This window comes from Schistocerca serialis, chromosome 6 (assembly GCF_023864345.2).
Source record: "Schistocerca serialis cubense isolate TAMUIC-IGC-003099 chromosome 6, iqSchSeri2.2, whole genome shotgun sequence".
Lineage (NCBI taxonomy): Eukaryota > Metazoa > Arthropoda > Insecta > Orthoptera > Acrididae > Schistocerca > Schistocerca serialis.
In genome coordinates, this window is record NC_064643.1 from 625,146,098 (window position 1) to 625,167,478 (window position 21,381).

The following is a 21,381-nucleotide window of genomic DNA, read 5'->3' on the forward strand; positions in this document are numbered from 1 at the left end:
GGACACAGCAAGAAAAATTACCCTGTATGCATTATTCAGTTTTGTGAATTCAATCTTTACACGTTGCATTGTATTTTTTTCATGCTATGAGGGAGACAGCTCATGCCACTAATTTAGTTTCAACAAGAATCCATGAGTTAATTCCAGTACTGCAAGTAGGAATTATTGCTCATTATGTAAATTTCATGCCGATTCATACTCCGTGTGTTAGCTGTTGGGCTGCCTCCCAGCACGATTATTCCAAAACCAACCAATAGACTAAAACACACTCCAAGATTGACCAGCCATTCTTTTCTATTTTCTGTTGGTAGTTTTTAATCCATTATAAAACAGTGAGGACCTTTAAGCTTAACAGTTTGTTGCTGGAGTACAGTTGTCCAATGTCTTGAGTGCTATATACACAATTCGACATAGTATACATTCTTCACCAAAGTTGTTCTCTGTGTCAGACTTATAGATGGCTTTAAGTTTCTACGCAGCATCATAAATTTGAACAACTCTCTTTAGCACATTTCTCCAATACATAACATCATGTCCACACTGGAATGAGCAACCGTCTGATGATTCTATTCATCTCATTTCCTCGTTTTTCAATTTTAACAAGCAGTCTCTGTGATAGGCACCATTTTCATGTTTAGTCTATTCGTATTGCAGCATGACTCCAAGCACGGAAGCCAAATGTTGCAAATTGAGATGCACCACCAAGTAATTTACAACATGCACAGAACAATGATTCTTGGCTAAGAGAATATACGATATTGATGGCTGATAATTTCCTCAGTCACCAAAACTCTCTGAAACAATTTTTTGCTGCAAAATAGCTTCAGATCTGTCAGCATATTTTTAACCAAATAATCCAATGTGTGGTCATTTTTTTCCAATAAAATGTGTCAGTACTGGGGAGAGGAAAATCCTCAACTTTAGAGGGTGTAGATTCTTGACATCCCTCCGGAATTCCAAAAGTTAGAACTACTGCATTTTGTTTGCTATTTAGAACACTAATTTTGTCTGCACTTTAGGGCCACACTATTCATTGTTACTGTTTTGAACCACAAATTCACCTGAATGTTCAGAGGCACATGGTTCACCTTCACTTTTACCACTGAAATATGCATCCAGTCCATATATTTTCTGTAACAGCTTACTATACCTCTGTCTTTTTTAATCAGCTTTCTTTCTATATGCAGCACCACTTACCTCCTGTAGATTGTCCAATCATACCGCTACTGTGAACTGTAGGGATAAAAAAAAGGTCTGCAATGTAGAGTGCTGGAAACTTGAACATACAGCAGAAACCACTATCTGACATAATGTGGTGGAATAGGTCAGAGTTTTATAGGTTCTCTATTCCAACCCCAGCAGTATCATTACGAACACCCTTTTCTATACCAAAAACTAATTTTATCAACATTTTCTGACTTTCATAATCTCTACAAGTTTATTTCATTTATCAATATTTTGGACTCTTTAATTAATACACAAAGGACAGCACAAAATAATAATTTAACACACACACTTTGGCCATCTGATATGTAACTGAAGAAATAAAAAACACAGGGTTGCCAAGACAGCTGTTCTCTAAGTGTGTTCATTGTTGTTTGTGAGCGCTTCTAAGTATTGTTTTTGAATGAGTGGTTCCCGTAATTTATTCAATATTATAATTGTGACTCCAGATGTGTTAGAATCATGTAAGATTTATAAGACTGTTTGAAAGGCCACGCAGCATTGTAGCCAGAACCTGTTTTCTAAAGCTTGGTAAAAATATAGCATGCACAATAAATTAATTCTCATTTTATAACACAAAAGTATTATTGCGATATTAATTAAGTAGGTCAGATAGTCCAGAGGCCAGATGGTCACGAGCTGGATAGTCAGGGTCTACTGCACTTTGATTATATCAAATACAATGGCACCAACTTCACTATGACCAGTTAATACTCATATTATGTACCTCAATTTTAAGTTGAGGTCCACATGAAACATTGTGTTGTGTATGATGGCAACATGATCATGAATGGATGAAGAACTGAGCAACACACCACATGCAAGATCTTGTAAGTAGCGTGATTATGTGGAGTAAGGCTGTGTCAAACAGAGAGCAAGCTGCCCACGTCCTCAGAACGCTGTGTTTCCCTTTGGTCACACAAGATGTAGCGATCTAGTAGTTAAATGGCACTCTTTGTGAGTGATTCATAGCGCTGCTCATGACATTAACTGTTGCATTTATTTGCACTCACCTCGAGTGCATAAATAAAGCACAAATATGAAATTAACACTAAATGACAAAGTGACTGGGAATTTTGCCATCTTTGCAAGGAAATTTGGTCTTGTGGAAGCCATTTGTTCAGTTATTTTTGAATGTCTCACAAACAATTGGAAACCTTACACAAGTTAATTTAACTGAAAATCTTGAAAACTGATACAAACTAGAGAAAGCCAGTAGGTTCAGAGGAAAGACTTGTCAATTTGTTTGAGGCAAGTGCAAAAACAGTAATAGTCACAACATGAGGAATAATATAACTAAATGGTAAAATGAAAAATATTGTCAACACTAGATTCACTTATGTTTCTCTGGCTCTAGAAAAGTTATTGGAAGATACCCTAGTTCCAGAATTGCAATGGTTTTCTTCTTCTTCCATATCCAGATGCACCAATTATATCTTCCCTTTCCAGTAATTAGCAACGTAGGTTGCTTTGTCATCGACTTTCAAAATATCGTCTTTAGTGCATGTTATAGACATATCTGGGCGAATGAGTAGGTGGTCCAAGTACTGTATTGCTCCGCATTCACACCTATCACTATCACTGTAGCCCCATTTAAATAGGTTTGATTTGCACCCAGTTACTCCAGTGCGCAGCCAGGTTAGTGACCTCCAAGCTGTAAAAGGTAGTTGAAATCCTGCAGATCCCTCCTCAAGTAGTTCCATTGTGGAGTGTGGCACCATTTCTTCCCAAAGAGATAGCTGCCTTGCAATGGGCTTGGTGGCGAGCTCTTCAGTAGTTTCAATGAAACTCCTGCGGTATTTCAGCCGGACACGTCGTTTTCAGCGCATATGCATCGGGTGTCGAGGATCATTCTTTTGTTTTGATCTTTCGATCTCGGCGGCTACTTGTCTGCCGATAGTGGGTGGTGCACTGGTGACTTCATTTTATGATATAATATCAGCACTACAACATAACACCACTGAGCTGAGTGATTCAAAGACTTCAGGAAAGATGTGGTGGTGTTTCATCATTCAATATCACAAATTTAACCTCTCAAAACACTGTGCCAGCTGAATTTTTAAATGAATTTGGATTCAAGCTGGGAATATCTTGAAGGAGTGTTTATAATTAAAAATTAAGTTGCCATGTGGTAGAACTCGTGCTACTTCTCCTGTTACTGTCTGTGGTGTATTGATAATGTATGACGGCAGCTAAATCTTCATTTACTTCTTTTTGTATCGGCTTTTTCGCTGAATGAACTGACATTACAGATTCCATTAAGCTTATTTTCCTCCTTCCCCATCGTCAGGAAATGGTTCCTCTGACTCTTCAACATTTGATTATGCATGACATGGCGGCAATATGCCAGGAAGGAACTCCAAATGACCTGCCCAAGACCAATTCTGATACTTCTTGGCTGAACCTGTGCCTCCCTTGAAGAATTTTAGGTATTTGTTGAGGAGTCTCGTAGATTCTTCCATTTTGCTCGAACAGCCTGATCTGTCAGTCAAGCCATATACCAATTATTAGGTCTAATTTGAATTTATTACTAACAAATAGTACATTTTGGCCGAGATATTTAGCCACTGGTGATTCACACCATATCATTGCATTTTAATTGCACATGGGAAGGACAACAGTCCCAGTTTAGTCAAATATGTGTGTCAAGAACTGTACAACATTTTATAGCCACCCTATTTACATCAACCAGCAGAGGAAATCTCAAAGAAAATTGAGATGGGATTGATGGAACAGTGGCAATTTCCTAACTGCACTGGCAGCATATATGGGAACCATGCCAGAATGAATTGTCCTAAAAAGGTGGCTCCAATTATTTTTATTATAAGCCTATTTTTAAGTTAGTTCCTATGAGACCAAATTGCTGAGATAATCAGTCCCTAGGCTTACACACTACTTAATCTAACTTATGCTAAGGACAACACACATGCTCATGCCCGAGGGAGGACTCAAACCTCTGACAGGGGGGAAGCTGCGTGAACTGTGACAAGATGCTCAGACTGTGCTGCTACCCAGCATGGCAAAAACTTACTTTCAATTGTTCTGTTTGCAACTACTGATCATGATTAAAACTTATTGCTTATCAACATGGGCAGCTGTGGCAGACACTGTGACAGCACAAGTTTGGAAAACTCTCCATTTTCCCATGAATTCATACAAGGAAAATGTATTGTGCCTTCAAAACATTGCCATGCACAAACATGTCCGTCCTTCATGTGCTGACAGGTGATGAAGGGTTTAAATTACAGAACTATCTGATGACACCTTTCCCCAAATCAGCGGCCTTGGAATATCCTTCAAACTCAATTTTCAATAAAAAAATATGCAGGGGCCATCGTCTGGTATACTCACTCAAGAGTGATGAGTCTTTTTATGGCCAACAGACTTACAATCGATACTGCAGAATCTGTTGACAAAGAGGTATATTTATAGCTTAAGCTGTACTACAGTGAAACCACTGGTTTGTGCAAGCATATTACTATTACAACTGAACTGTATTATACACTACAGATTAATCAGTACTATATCATGCAACTGCACATTTAGTTAAAAAGAGAGAAAACACCTGTTTGATATACACCTACATCAATTTCTTGCCTTGTTGCCACCTTTTTCACATTTTTATAATCACTTTGTCGTATATTGTACAAAATACATTTGCACACACCAACTTAGTGTATCTTTCTGTTGCTGCTGCCATATTGAGCACACCACAGGCAAGGGTGGTTTAGCACAGGCGCCCGCCTCCTGTCTGACCGGGCAATGGCGTAGCATTGCATAGCGTGCAACACAGAGACTGCGGTGAGTGTCTGCGCAGGTTGCACCCTCAGTGTTTTGATAGAGCCTTAATGTACTTGTACATTTATGACATTATACAGGTGCGCAAGGGTTAAAATATGAGTTTAATGACAGGTTCAAATATTTGTCAACTCTTTGCCAATACGTTATTGAATGCCTGAATGCTGATGCAATGAACATTAAAACTGTACTTAAAAACAATTTTTCAGTGATAACATTTTGCCACCCCAAAAATTTTGCTGTCCTGTGCAGATGTACATGTTGCACATGCCTAAATACAGACCTGCATATTTTAAGTATGAAGTTATTTGAAAGTAAAGAACAGAATCAAATTAAAATATGAGTCTTACTATGTAATTGCAAAGCATTATCCTGTCTTTCAGGTTCATTTTCGAAAGACTGTTATTACAGAAATGAAGTACATTTTTATTAAAGCTAGGACATACATGCTAGGAAGAAATTATATTCGATATTTTACAAATAGTCCTGGAAAATGTAGTATGTATTGTTATATTTACATATCTGACATTTTTTAATTGTGACTGAGATTGATTTATAATTAGATTAATATATTGCAAAATCTCATTTTATTTTACATTTCTTACAATTTTATTTACTGTTGTGATATCTGTCAAAATTCATTGTACTTCTTTCATTTTCTGTTTTTAATGACCACATTACTGTAGGAAAAAGGCCCATGTAGAACCATTTTTGTGTTCCTAGTTTTGCTCAAAATTTTGAGGTGGCATCTGTGTTAATCTGATGTGTAAACATGTAATCGATTCTTAAAGGCACATACTGTGCAACTTTGTGCAGTTGTACCATGGCTTGTATTATTGCTAGAATGACTTCAACACAAAAATAAACTATGTTGAAATTCAAGATCACTCATGGCCTGAATTAGTGTGAGCATTACTACTGACTTGGACAATCTTTGTCGTGCCAGGACTTTAATGTATCTCTTTTCTACAGCAACAGCAATAAATCAACTCTATGAAGCATATAAATCATGTTAAACATTTGATCCCAGCCAAAAATGGAAACATTTCATCTGGTAGAGGAGCTGGGATCAATGTAGATCTCTGACTGAAATGCTTACACAATTTTGAAGCTTCAGGTGCATTTTTATGACATATTGTAAAAACCCAAGATTTGAAACAGACAAGGGAAAGAATAAGCAAAGACAAACAACTATTTGGACAAAATACAATACAAAATTTTGGCCATGAGTACAACAAACTGCAACACCGTACAACTGAGCCGGCAGCAACATCGTGATTAGCAACAAAGTATTTCCAACAATTGTTTCTACTTTTCCTCAAAGTGATAGCATATGTAGGTTATGTGAAGAACTTTTTTTAAAGGATTGCAGTTTTATTTTTTGATTTTATTTGGAGTGATTATTCTTCATTTTAGTCTCTAGTAACCTGATTTCTATGTTTGGAGCTGTTTAATTATTGTATCTTTGGTTGTCTTATTGAAATTTATGTGTTGTAACTGATCCTCTACCTTGTTGTCTAAGAATGTCAACTGTATGTTAATTTCTTCTATGTGTTTGAACCCTAGGTCAAGTCTAGTTTCCAGTCTATCCATTCTTCCATTGACTTGTGTTGCAAAATTATTGATATTTAATTTCACCAGTTGCAAGCTGGTAACCATTTGATTCAACCTTGAATCTAATTGGGTAAAATTTTCATTCATCTGATCTGTCATTTTTTCTGTAACCTGATGACAACATGATTCCATGTGTGGAAATCGCAGTTCATCTGTGAAAATTTTCATTGATTTGTTGCATGAATGTATGTAACATTGTAGTCTTAGATAAAGGAGAATGGAGGAGGAGGATAAATGAGGAAATCTACCTCTTGAAGCAACAACCAACAATACTCCATAAGCTGAACAGAATCCAGTGGGCAGACACACAGCCCATATGCCAGAAGGATGACAGGTGAAGAAAGCACTTGAGGGGGAACCAAACACCACTCACCCTATAGGACGACCAAAGCAGCACTGGATGGCAGACCCAGTGAAGGACATTAGCCCTGGGGATTGAAGACACCTGGAGGAACCGAGCACAAAACAGAAAGGAATGGAGGCAGTTCAGTTTGTGGAAGCAGCACTTGGTCTGCAGGCCTGTTAACACTGGATATGACATATGACTGTGTTCTCTTTTTCCGAAAAGTTTGATGTTTAACCTCATCATGTAGCCTTCACAATGAAACTTAATTCTCTTTTGAACACACTGCTGCATGAATCTCACTGTTACTGAGGCCTACACAATTATTGTTGAATGATTCTCTACAAAACAATCCACACACTAAAACTATTTCTGTGCTTTTACTGTTTTTATACTTTATAAACGATTTATTATCATCACACATCACCATCTTCATGCACTCAACTTCGGGGGTTCAGTGGAAAGATAATGAACCAGAGAGATGACTGTGAATGCCCACAACTGTGACAGTAGTACTGCGGGGGCAATAGAATGAAATTGTACTTACTTTCTGGACACATCTTATACTACTAAACTTGTTTATTCACTTGCTGCCATTCTACAAATTATGTCACAGTGGCACATTTGTCATGATTATGTTTGTATTAGATAATTTCATTGGTAAGTTCTTATAACATTGCAGGTCTGTCTTGGTTTCTTTTTTATACACATCATTTCTGAAGCCTGTAATCACAGCATGATCATCTTTTTTTGTCTCTGTTATAATATTCTCCATATCTCTATTTAATGTGGTACCAGACTTAGCCCTCATGAAAACATAGTGCTGTGAATGTATATTTCCACAGGTGTGTGTAATACTAAAACACTTATTAGTAGGATCAGATTTTCAACACTGTGTCATTTTTTGAGTCTTAAATTTTGAATATTTCCCAAAACCCCAAAACAAAATGCTTCTACACAAATTATTTGTAACCTTGTCATCACCCAAAACTAAGTCACACTCTGAATGATGAAGATAGTACGAGTCCATCTTTTAAGACAATTTTAATATTTCGTGTACATAAGGTATATGGATTACATAAGCAAAAGAAAAAAATTGTGTCTGGAATGATATTGAAGAAAGTGGAGCTATTGAAGGCGTATGTCATCACATGATTGACTGTGGATATGTTACTCAGATGTACCACCATTTAAAATATTTGCATTACACTACATGCACTGACACTGTATGATTTATTGATCCATTTTCATCTACAGCTGCACAATGTGCAAGATATATTTGGATTTTTATGTTAATATTAACAATTTGAGATATAATAGACCTTTGTACATAAAAATACACATTAATATATCAATTAATGATGAATACTTAAATAAATTTTACTATGACTTGAAGGGATGCTAATGCCTTAGTTTTTCTTTCCTTGTGACATGTGATAAAGTATCTATGTCTCTTGGTAGCAGTCAAATTTTAAGCACAGCACTGACCCATGTGTGAGGTGCATAGATCATCAAAAAAGAATAATTTCAATATACTTCTGGAATAATTTTACTTGCCGAGAATACTAGTTGTTAGTGCATAACTGACAATTATAATCAATATTATTTGTGACTACAGGAGGTAAACTAATGGAGGCCAATAAATATTCCAGAAAAATAAAAGATTTAAATATTTATTTTACAACCAAGTATAAAAGATACTTTCACAAATATATGACACACTTATGAGTAAATCCATTGTTAATATGTGAATGCAGGTACACTTATAAGCTTAAGTCATAACATCTCATTCATTCACTTAAATACACTATCACACTTATCACAGAGGTAGCTTAAAAGAAATTGTAGTTCATATGTAATAAATCTGAACAGTCTTTTGAGATCTTCAGAACAAAAATCATCCATTCCGATTCTTATAATACTTGTTGTATCCCATTCTTCACTTCTAAAATATATTCAAACCCAGTGCACACATGATTAAAACCATTCTCTTCATAACAAATGAAATTTATAAAAGATTAAGAATTGTAGAGTATGTATCTCAATGAAATTACAAATGAAGTTTAAATGAGGGGTGTCTTGGTATTTACCTGAAAATTTCCATTTTGGCTTACACACAATAAAATGACTAGATTAGGAAATTGCTTTCAGCTAATTCAGCTGAATTAGCTCAAAAAGTATTTGTTCACCTGTCTGGACTGGAAATTGTTCAAGGAATAAAAGGTCTTAACAATTATCTTCCATATTTCCATAAATTTAACAGGAGACTGAAGGAAACAAATGCCTTAGATGACAGAAAAATCAAAACCCATACAGTAATATGCCAACAAGTGACAATATCATAAAGGCAGGTAAAACAAACTTTTGATCCTAAAACTGTAAACAATAATGGAAAACTCTAATAAGAGAAAGGTAGGGCACATGCCATTAAGTTAACTCAGGACTGAACAGATAAAGATAATGAAGTTACTCTGTTTTTCTTCTATTACTTTGTATTTTGCTCACCTATGGTTGTCCACTGAAAATATTTGTGTGTTTGTGTTTGTGTTTGTGTGTGTGTGTGTGTGTGTGTGTGTGTGTGTGTGTGTGTGTGTGTGTGTGTGTGAGAGAGAGAGAGAGAGAGAGAGAGAGAGAGAGAGAGAGAGGTCAAAATTATTGCAAATGAAAATGACAATAATTGTGAGATTTGGAAGTTTTAAAAATCTAGTGAGAAAGTTTTAAAATGAGTAAAATGAGAATCAATGCATTCATTGAATACAAGGCACACAAGATCGGTTATGTAGCATTTCTGTTTCATGCAGGATTGAGTGGGAGAACAGTGTTATTAAGGTTGTCAATGACTATCTGTCAAAGCAGAAATATGGTTTCTTCAGGCTACATATCATTTATGACACAGGCTTGATGTTGTACATGACTGGATAACTCTCAGCTTTGCATCATTTCTGAATATCAGGTTGTGTGTTCACACAGCATATATTTTACTCCTTCTGTGCAGTTTTATGAATATGGCTGACTTCTTAAAAAGAATTTCTCTCTCTCTCTCTCTCTCTCTCTCTCTCTCTCTCTCTCTCTCTCTAAGGTTAAAAATTCTTACCATGATCTCATCAAATGCACATTCTCTTCTGTGTATGAGACTGACATTCAGTACTTAGTTATTAATGTCTGTGTTTGACTTTTCATTCCTCTCAAATGTGAGAAATCCAATTTCCATTAATGTTATACACTTTGGTTTCTTTTATTAAAATCATTAAAAATATTCACTATTACTCATTTGAAAGGAAATTTATCTTCTTCAATAGCCTTATAGGTATAATTCTGGGAAAAGCAATACATTAACAAAGAAGGTAGTTCTGTTACAAATACATTTCACAGAAAGTACATTTATTTTTTTTGAAATAATTTGTAGTCTCTCCTGTAAATTTTTAATATTTTTGAAAAATGTAATGCTCAGCCAAAAACTCCTACTTTATGTTTCCAACAACAATTTGATTATAAGTTTTATAAAAACACATACAGATCAGTCCAACCTTTATTACTGATACAATGGTAGTACCTAATTTAAAATAAAAAAATTGCCATTGACACTATGATAATATTGTCTTTTCATACAGTAACAGAGCAAGTAGAAATTCAAGTGTGATATCTGTTTGATTGCCATATTTCCAGTTATTTATGAAGACTGAAATATGATGATAAAATAGAAATGCCAATGAAGTAAAATGCAAAATAAAGTTGATGGGTTAAATTCTATCATGTAAATATTTCAAAAACTATACAGAATAATAGTTTCTCAATGTATGGAGGATGATAAAATGCATTTTATCTTCTCATTTACTGGTAAACTTACTCAAAATGACAATTTATTGAATGGTTATGTAGAACAACTTAAGATGTTCCCTGTGCTCAATTTTTTTTTTATGGGAAGTTGTGATGATACACTCATTGCCTGTATACTAAAATCACTGCGTTCTGTAGAGAAAAATATTGTGCATTCTGTAGAGAAAAATATTGTGCTATTTACTGGAATGCAAAAATTAGAATGAGCAAGGGGACAGCTATTACACAAACCAAGTAAAGGGCAGTGCGAGGTTCACAGGTGGACTGAATAACATATTCATTGTTCCATTCTGAATCATTTGGTTTCAAAGGTGCTGGTAGCTCCAGGACTACCTTCTCATTTGACCAGAAGTCTAGTGGCAGAGAACATGCTTCTGTTGAATTGACACATGCATCCAGGGCATATGAAACATTGTAGACTCTCTTCTCCAGTTGGAAGTATGCCCTCATATAGTTGGTTTGTACTTCATTTTCACTGTTGAATACAAAGAAGTAATAACCAGTGGCTGGAATGCTGCAAATACAGAAAGAAATGGGATTAAAAGCAATTTATGTACAATACTAGGAACAGCTTTGGTAAGCTAAATTGGAAACTATTATTTTCTTAAAACAAATTTTGAAGTTTCCCAAGTCACTCTTTATTTATGAAATATAGTGATAGCAATCCCTGGCTAGTGTCCCAGCACTATGATTATAGCTTTCAGTGAAATATAATATTTGATACTTACATATAAGTCAATGTGTTATGCAGTCCTGCTTTGTTGAGAGACTCTTCAGATTCACTAGCATTGCAGAGCCTACTTGGTGTGAGTGGCAAATTGAGCACAAGCCCTGCACAGTTGAGTAAAGCTTCTTCACTGCTTGAGAATGATGACCAGAATTCTGAATTTGACATGTCTAGTGGGTCTGTTTCATTTATTACAGCATGGTGATCTGCGAAGCCATCAGGCACCAGGTCCTGTTCAGAATGAGAAGGGTTTAATTACCTCTGTGACAACTGCAACTTATAGAAAAGAGTAACATGTGTGGATCAATCAGATGTACACTGATGAGTCAAAACATTATGACCACTGCTCACTGCAAAACTGTATGCCTCCAGTAGTGATTTGGGCATATGATGCAGTAAGGAAAGAATGTCAGTAGAGCAGAGACAAGTGGATAGTCATTATAGTGAAGATATAGGCCACAAATGTGCAAATACGCTGATATAAGCAGTTTTGACAAAGGGCACATTGTTGTGATGATATGACTGGAAATAAGAATCTTTGAAATGGTAAAGCTGCTTGCCTGTTGGCATACTGCAGTTGTGAACACCTATCTAAAGTGGTTTACAGATGGCCATCTTGTATTGGACAACCACGTCCCATCACAAAGTGGAGAGGTTGGAGCATCCCACACTGTGTAATCCAGCATAGGCAGCATTCTGTTGCTGATCTGATGACAGAGCACACTGTCCAAAGGCCATTGTTGGACATGGAGCTCCACATCATACAACTCCTTCATGCTCCTGTGTTGACCCAATGACACCATCAGTTATGAATGCAGTGGGCACAGCATTAGTGAGTTTTCACCATGGATCAGTAGAAATGGGTTGCCTGTCAAATGAATCACTTTTCTTGTTATACCAGGTCAATGGTTGGGTCCTTACACGCCATCGTCCAGATGAATGGCTGCACAAAACACATACCACACCACAGATGCAGACCAGTAAGGACAGAATTATGCTATGGGGTACACTGAGTTGGGTTTCCATGGGATCTGTGGTGGCACCTGAAGACATCATGACAGCAGCGAAATACGTGAATAGTACTGCAGACCACTTGCATCACTTCATGTCTGAAGTCTCCCCTTACAGCGATAACATCTTCCAGCAGGTTGCAAGGTCAGAATCATACTGCAGTGGTCTGAGGGGCATTATAGTGAACTCACATTGATGTCTTGGCCAACAAATGTGCCTGATCTGTACCCACTGGAACACATATTGGGCAGCAGCTGCGTGCCCGTAAACCACCTGAGCGTAGGCATCTGGTGCCATATACTTCTGGAATCCTGTCAAGGACTTGTAGAATCCATGCCAAGCAGGATGTCTGTTTCACTGTGTTTGAAAAGTGGAACAACATTTGGTGAAACAGGTGGTTGTAATGTTTTGGCTCATCAGTGTAAATTAATTTTATGTAATAATATGTTTAATATTCACAGTTAACTCACTCGCATTTTTCTTACTGTTCTACAAGATTCTTCTTCATGGCTCTTAACTTTTGCCATTGGCTAACAGATTTTAATGCTGATAAAAAAGATGAGAACCTGTCTCAAACAAACTGCATGTGAACTGTTGTACCCCCTCATTGATTGTGAAGCAATTTCCACCAACTGCTTCCTTAAAAGCAAGTGAGATGATGCAGTGCACTGGAATCATGTGCAGGAGGACGATGGTTCAAATCCCCATCCAGCATCCAGATTTAGGTTTTCTGCGACTTCCCTAAATTGCTTATGGTAAATACTGGGACGGTTCCTTTAAAAGAGCATGGGTGATTTTCTTCCCTAATGTGCCCCATCTCTTGTGAGTTAATAGTCAACAGGTTGTTAAACACCAGTCTTCCTTCCTTTTACAGGTTCCAAACATGTGGATGTTATAGGGTGAGATGTACAGGCTGTGTGATGGATGTTGAAGGGCAGTCCATAGCATTTCATCTCATTTTTGTTGGGTTATTGCTACGTGTGGGATCACCTGTTACAATGGAGAAGTAACACAGTTCTTCACAGGGTGATAAGTCTTTTTTTGGTTGGTAGGCATCTCAGACTTGGCAACAAAAATTCTAATAGTAGGTAGCATTGTTCAATAATTCCTGGTGGAAACTGACCAGCAGAATGAATATATAGGCTCAAAACACCATATTGGCACTATTTGATTTGTGGGCATAATGATGGATCCAAGTCTCATCACACATGACAATTTTGCCCAAAAATGTGTCACTTCAGTTTCTACTATTCATTCAGCACCCTTGACATCCAATGAGCTGACACTTTCCATAATTCCATCACCTTTCAAATGATTGAATACACACTTCCATAGCTGATTTTAAGTTTCAAATAGATTTAAAGCACAGTTATGTGTTAATAAAATTTGATGAAGTCACAAATAGTCTTGATGCTTTTCACTGAGATGCTGCTGAATGAATGAAGCAAGTGGAACATGTTTTCAAAATTCTCTCACCCCTTCTTGAAATTATTATATCAGTACTTCACTTGGGGCCATGCACATTTTCATTGCCAAACTGTTGTTGTGAACAGTAATGATTTTCAGCAGTACTGATTTACTCCTTCACGAGGTCTCTGCTCACTATAAATTAAGCTATGTCATCTAGACAGAAAATAAAGTGAATCAAACAAAACCTTTAGGAGTTTTCCCTTCTGAATGGGATCATTTATATACATATTTCTTCTTTATCCTCAATATTTCCAGTCCTATAAGATTCTTTCACTCCAAATTTTTGATTGTATCATTATTATCTTCTCCTCTCCCTTTAAAGACAGTAATATACACTGTTAGACAAAAAAGTGAAGCACCCAGAAGACATCATTGGGTATTAATGTAATGTCAAACACACTGACACCATCGACAGATAAGTAAAGAATTAGAGATGGAATTCTCTGTGACAGACAGAATGGTTACCAGAGTTAATGAGTGTTGTTCACGTTTAGTGTTGTTACCAAGCCTTGTAGGGTACATACTGGATATGAACTGTGACACGAGTTGAGTGATCACTGTGAAAGACATGTAGATGTTGAATATTTGTGTGATGTTATGTTATTGGCATCTAACAAGAGTTTGAAAGGGTCCTCACTGTGGGTCTCGATTTGTCTGTATAATTGAATCATGCAGTATCCAGATTTTTACAGCATTTGGATCTAACAGTGGGCTGATTTCATCAACATAAGATGTGAACAAGTAAACTGTAAAACAAATTTTGGCGAAGTAGGTGCTGAGTAAGTGGATTAAGGACAGAACAGACCCATCATTGTTTAATATCAAAATCTGGAAAATAGAGAGGAAACAGATTGTCACTTTCTCAATTCAACAAAGAGTGCAGAAATGTAAACAGGCAGAATTTAGCAGAAATTCATCTGTCTATAAAAAGATTGATATGCAAAGCATACAACAATTTTCACTGTCATACTATAGCAAAAGATCTTACCAAGAACCCAAGAAAATCATTGCCCTATGTACAAACACTAAGCAGATCAAAGAGCATCTGTTCTGTCACTCATCAGCCAATCTAGTGTGGTAGCAGAAGACAGTAAAAAGAAAGCAAAAGTTTTAAATTTCATGTTTAAAATATTATTCACACAGGAGGATTGTACATGTGTACCATTGTTTTACCGTTTCACAGGCTTTTACATGGAGGGCACAAACATAGGAATCCCTGGCATTGAGAAGCATTTGAAAGAGTTGAAAATAAATGACCCATGAGGTCCAGATGGCATCCTAGTTTGATTTTACAGAGAATAATCTTTGGCATTGGCCCCTTACCTAGCTTAATTTATCATGAATCTCTCACCCATGCAAAGTGCCAAGTGACTGGAAAAAACCGTAGGTGACTCATGTAGGACAAAAGCACAGACCCGCAAAGTTACGAGCCAATATCTTAAATATTTGTTTGTCCAGAATTTTTGAGCATATCCTAAGTTTGAATAAAATAAGTTCTGTGGAGTCCAAAAAATGTCTTTCAGCAAATAAGCAGGGATTTAGGAAGCACTGCTTGTGTGAAACTCACCTTGCCCTTTTCACAATATTCTGCAAACCATGGATGAAGGGCAACAGGAAGATTCCATATTCCTAGATTTCCAGAAAGTGTTTGACACAGTCCACGCTGCAGATGTTAACAAAGGAAGGTCCACACATATAGAACAGGTTCTCAGATATGTGAGTAGTTTCAAGACTTCTTAGGTAATAGAAGACAGTGTATGTTGTCCTGGATGGTGAATGTTCATCAGAGACAAGGGTGCAGTACTGCCAGGAGTTCCCCCAAGGGAAGTCTGATTGTATTGCTCTTGTTTTCTATATACATAAAAAATGACAGACAGTGTGAGCAGCAATCTGCGACTCCTGCTGCTGATGCTGTAGTGTATGGTAAAAGGGTTCAAATGGCTCTGAGCACTATGGGACTCAACATCTATGGTCATCAGTCCCCTAGAACTTAGAACTACTTAAACCTAACTAACCTAAGGACATCACACACATCCATGCCCAAGGCAGGATTCGAACCTGCGACCGTAGCAGTCACGCGGCTCCGGACTGAGCGCCTAGAACCACTAGACCACCGCAGCCGGCGAGTGTAGGAGGATAAAGGGTAATTTATATAGAATTTTTATTTGGTCTGATGGATTGCAGCTCACTCTAAATGTATAAAAATATAAGTTAATTGCAGATGAGTAAGAAAAGTAATCCTTTAATGTTCAAATATGGATTTAGTGATGTGCAGCTTGACACGGCACATTGATTATACATTGCAAAGTTATACAAAATGGTATGAGTACATTAGATTGGCAGTAGGGAAGATGAATGTTCAACGTCAGTTTATTGGGAGAATTCTAGAAAAGTGTAAATCATCTATAAAGGAGACTATGTATAGAATATTAGTGTGACCCATTCTTGAGTACTCCTCAAGTGTTTGGGATCACCACCTGGTAGGATTAAAGGAATACACTTAGACAGTTCAGAGGTATGCTGCTAATTTGTTACAGTTAGATTCAATCAAGATGGGAGTATTATGGAGATGCTTCGAGAACTCAAATGGAGACCCTTGGAGGTAAGACGACATTCTTTTCGTGAAACACTATAGAGAAGACTTAGAGAACTGGAATTTGTGGCTGACTGTAGTATGATTCTACTGCCATGAATGTACATTTTGCATAAAAACCACAAAAGCAAGATAAAGAATGTAAGGGCTCATATGGAGGTATATAGACAGCTGTTTTTCATTTTCCCTCACTCCATCTGCGATTGCAACAGGAAAGGAAAAAAACAATAGAAATATGAGGTATCCTCTGCCATGCATCGCATGATGTGTTGTGGAATATGTATGTAGATGTAGATGGATGCCCTGCAATATTCTGTGTTGTCCCACAGAACTGATCAGAGACTAGCAGTAGTCAGACTAGAATATTACACCATGCATAGGATACCATTAACACAACAGCACAAATGGCTGCACTTAGATGATGCTGTTACAGGGAAGCACGGACTCCTGATGAATGAGGTCACATTGTGTTTAGTGATGAATTATGGCTTCCCACTAACCAGGATGACCACTGTCTATGAAGTTGGTGGCAACCTGGCAGGAAGTCCCATTCTGCCAATGTTCTGGAGAGATGGCACAACACTGTGACTTCTGAGGTCATCGCAGAGGGGGAGGGGGGGGGCAGTCTACTTGTTGGTCACAGCTAGTAGTGATCTATGAAACACCAATGGCACAACAGTACATCACGGACTTCCTGCATTCTCATGTGATACTCTCATGTGACAGTATCTTGGTGTCATTTTTCAACAGACTAATCACATCTGCATATGGCAAGTGTCTCTACAAACTGTCTGTGTGCTGTTGAGGCACTCCCATGGCCAGCAAGATCCCCAGATCAGTCCTCAATAGAGCATTTGTGGGACCAGCTTGGATGCCAACTGAATCCCAGCACCAGTATCCAGGTTATCAAGGACTAGTTGCAACAGTTATGGGTCAACTTGCCTCAGGATGGGATACAATAGTTTATGACACTCCTTCCAACTGAATCAGTGGATGCATCCAGGCCAGAAAGGGTGCAGCATCAAGTTAATAAGTCAGCTCATACCGCCAAGTTATTTATAAATTTGACTTGACTTTGTAATCATCTAAGTAACATCATGTACCCACTCAAACTATGAAGTTTAATTTCATTTCCTCTTTCCCTCTGATTACTTCACTTTTTTAGCTGGGCATCATACGTGAAGACTAAATGACCATACACAAATTTCTACATTGGCAACACCCAATATTCCATTTCTGAATATTCTCTTGAAGTGAACAGCAACACTTGAGTACTCATTTCCCCGCACAAGTAATTTGCATTGTCCTATTACTATTTACCCGATTACAAGATGAGTTTTTGTTTCCAAATCCGTCATCTGAAAAATAGGACCATCTTCTATTTGCAGATTAAACTATTGCTGCTGTGGCCAACATTGTTACATTGTTCAGTAGAGTATGTAGGGGTCGTGTCAGATTTATAAGTGTCATCTTATATTTAGAGATGAAGCTTTGACTATGGAGGTCACGTGCAGATTTATTTTAAAGAATTCAGAAGGCCTGGACTCCACAAATGATACTCATGATCCAACAGACTTGAGATTTCACAATGCGCTGAAGCACTTGATACAGTATTGACATTGCTCGAACAATCACGTGGCATTGACTTGCATGGCACTAGTGCAAGAGATAAGCAAGGAACTATGAACTAGCCCCTACAACAGTCTATTGTTCTGATTTTATTTTGACAATTTTGTGAAACACAGGAGGAAATAGCATTCTCACACATGTACGGCTACTGTATAAAAACATTAATGCTGCTTTTTTAAGGAAAGGTAAAACACAAAAATGGAAATTTCATCCTACAAAAAACATTAGGAGATGGTAAAAGTATAGATAGGGGCAATTGGTGTGCTTACCTGTTTCTTGCAGCAATGTTGTCAAAACTTGCCTTGAGGTATGACAGGAATAAATGGAGTTGTGTCAACTGGTTCTACAAGGCCAATGAGAGCAGCCAGTAAGCAATATGCTTGAAAGCAAGAGACATTGTAACAGTCTCATGTCAGTATAGAAGCAAAATCAGAATGAATTCAGAAAAAAACGGCTGTATTCTCAGGTTCCACCACAAGAACAACCTCAGAAATAGCAACATATTCAGAAGAAACAGCCAAATATTTGTGACAATGAAGATATAAATTTCTCAGCTGTCCTATTAGGATGACAATGATCATTAAAAATAGTGATACCACAGACTACAGAATCAGTAAGCAACAACAGTCGAAAAGAAAATGGTCTGAAAATTAATGAAGGCTAAACCATTTCTTTTGGTTTATTTTATTTCTCTCAGTATTACAAACTGTAGATAATCAGTGGCATAAATTTAGAATAGGTATAATGTTACACACACACACACAGGCCTTCCTGTTTCACTAACTGTTTTTTTTTAATTTTTTTAATTTGTTATTTTTCTATGTAATATCTTTCAAATCTAGAACTGCGACACCATCTGGTGTAGCCAACAAAGAGACACTGTCAGCAGAGATACGTACCCTGCAAGAAGACACATGTTTATCCCATGTTATAGCTGGGGCTCATTGTAATTCTGCCATAGGAGATCAAGTGACAACTAGGAACATCAGTGCTCTCAGGCGCTTTTTTACTTGTTTCAGCTGTTTCTGTCACACTATATGTTGCATTGTACTCTGAGATGAACTGAGTTTTATTTTGTGACTCCATCTGCTTAAGAAATTCGGATTCAGACCCATCTTCTCCCAGCTCAATAACAGTCCAAGTACTCTATCATATCCTGGTGTAGGTTGAGTATGTGTTGCTGAATCGGATGATGAGGAGTGATAGGTAGCTAGCAAAATCATGACAGTGGGATTCTTCATTTATAAGGGGCAGTCAATTGAAAATGAGGCAGATGGGGAAAAAATAAGTAACCTGTTCAAAAGTAACTGTTAACACATTTAGCCCACTGTGAGACAATACAAGACATGCCTTCATGGAAAAGTGTTTGTGTTTGCCTCTGGAACCATGATTTCATTTCTTTGTCTAAAGCAAATCATCAGCAACAAATGTTTTTCTTCATGGATACAAAAATAAGGAAATTTAATGCAAAGAGATCAAGACCATATGGATGATGTGTAAGGGCTTCCCAGGAAAACTTCTACAATTTACTCAAAATAACATTGGCCACCTGTGAGCACTCACATCCTCTGTACAGCTCTCTACCCATGCAGTTTCCATATATTGAGAAAGACATTTGTGGGCATCAGTTTGCTTTGGATGAAGAGGTGCATGCCTTGGTAGAATCATGGTTCCGTAGGCAGCCACAAACATTTTTATATGAAGGCATTGACAGTCTTGTCTCATACTGGGACAAATATGCTAACATTTATGGCAACTGTTTTTGAAATAGTTAACAGTTTACTTAATTTTCCCCCATCTGTCTCCTTTTTATTTGATTACCTCTTGTAGTTTGTAAGTGTTTAGTCATATCATTGCACATCAATCATATTGCTATTGTGGTCGCTCTAGTAGTATGACTTATATGTAGCAGCTACTGTTAGAATGTATTAAGTGTTTGGACATGCTTGGAACCAGACATGTTAACAACTTGAGAGTCAGAAACAATAAAATTGCTTCCAAATTGTTGCAGTCATACTAAAGGTTGTTACACTCCATCTGGAATAATTTATGAACAGATATGTAAATATTATTGACTTTTAAATACATGTGTCATGTCATGGAGATTAATAATCATACATGTTGGGATGGTCTTCAAACTTCAGAATGAGCAGAATTGAAGGTTGAGACTATACATTACAATTTATATGACAAAATTTCATAGGTGGCTACGAATTCACTCCATTACTGTATGACAGTGAGTACTTTAAGCTGCTTCGCAATGGTTATACATGCTGCTGTGAACACAAACTGTATGTTTGTGACCATTGTGAACTTTGCATATCAGGAGTTATAGACTGTGAACAGTGCAGCTTGCATTTTTCTGATATCTATGGATGAATTATTTTGCCAGAATCACATGTGAATGATTTCATGGTGTATCTTTCTCCAGTGCTGTAGGCATTAATTGAATACAGCAGTGCATACTCTTGGTGGAACAGGAGCACATGGCTGAGCATGCCACAGCAGAACAGGTAAATAGAAACTAGTGACAAAATCAGCAACAAGGAGCATATAAAGTGTTTGTGCACAAGTCTGTCAATCTATATTTCTGCTGACCTGCTTACAAGATTACTTTAATTTTATTTTTCTTTATTTCATGAATTGTAATACTGTATTTACTGATGTGCTGACTGGCTGTGTATAACCACAGACATAAGTGAAACATGTTTTTTGCAAAGAACTACTACCCGCATTAAGTCCCATACTGCATCTACATCTCCATCTACATGACTAATCTGAAATTCACACTTAAGTGCTTGTCAGAGGTTTCATCAAACCACTTTCAGATAATTTCTCTACCATTCCTCTCTTGAACGACATGTGGGAAAAACAAACACTTAAACCTTTCCATGTGAGCTCTGATTTTTGTTATTTCATGACAATGATCATTTTCCCTGTGTTGGTGAGACCTAACAAAATATTTTTGCACACAGAGGAGAAAGTTGGTATTTGAAATTTCTTGATAAGATCTCATCGTAGTGAGGATCACCTTAGTATTAATGATTGCCAACTGAACTCATGTGTCATATTGCTGACACACCCCTTCCTCATGATAGTACAAAATAAGCTGCCCTTCTTTGAACTTTTTCAATG

The 21,381-nt window shown here is 37.1% G+C and overlaps 1 protein-coding gene across 1 annotated transcript in view; it reads right to left on the minus strand.

The window, feature by feature from the left end:
* Positions 1-9,522: 9,522 nt before the first annotated feature.
* Positions 9,523-21,381, minus strand: part of LOC126483874 (uncharacterized) — a 300,856-nt gene continuing 288,997 nt past the window's right edge. Inside the window, exons 9-10 of the mRNA XM_050107119.1 lie at positions 11,545-11,774; positions 9,523-11,330 (exon numbers count right to left, since the gene is read on the minus strand). Coding sequence (XP_049963076.1) covers positions 10,997-11,330; positions 11,545-11,774 — 564 coding nt within the window. The 3' untranslated portion in view covers positions 9,523-10,996. The remainder of the gene's footprint in view (positions 11,331-11,544; positions 11,775-21,381) is intronic.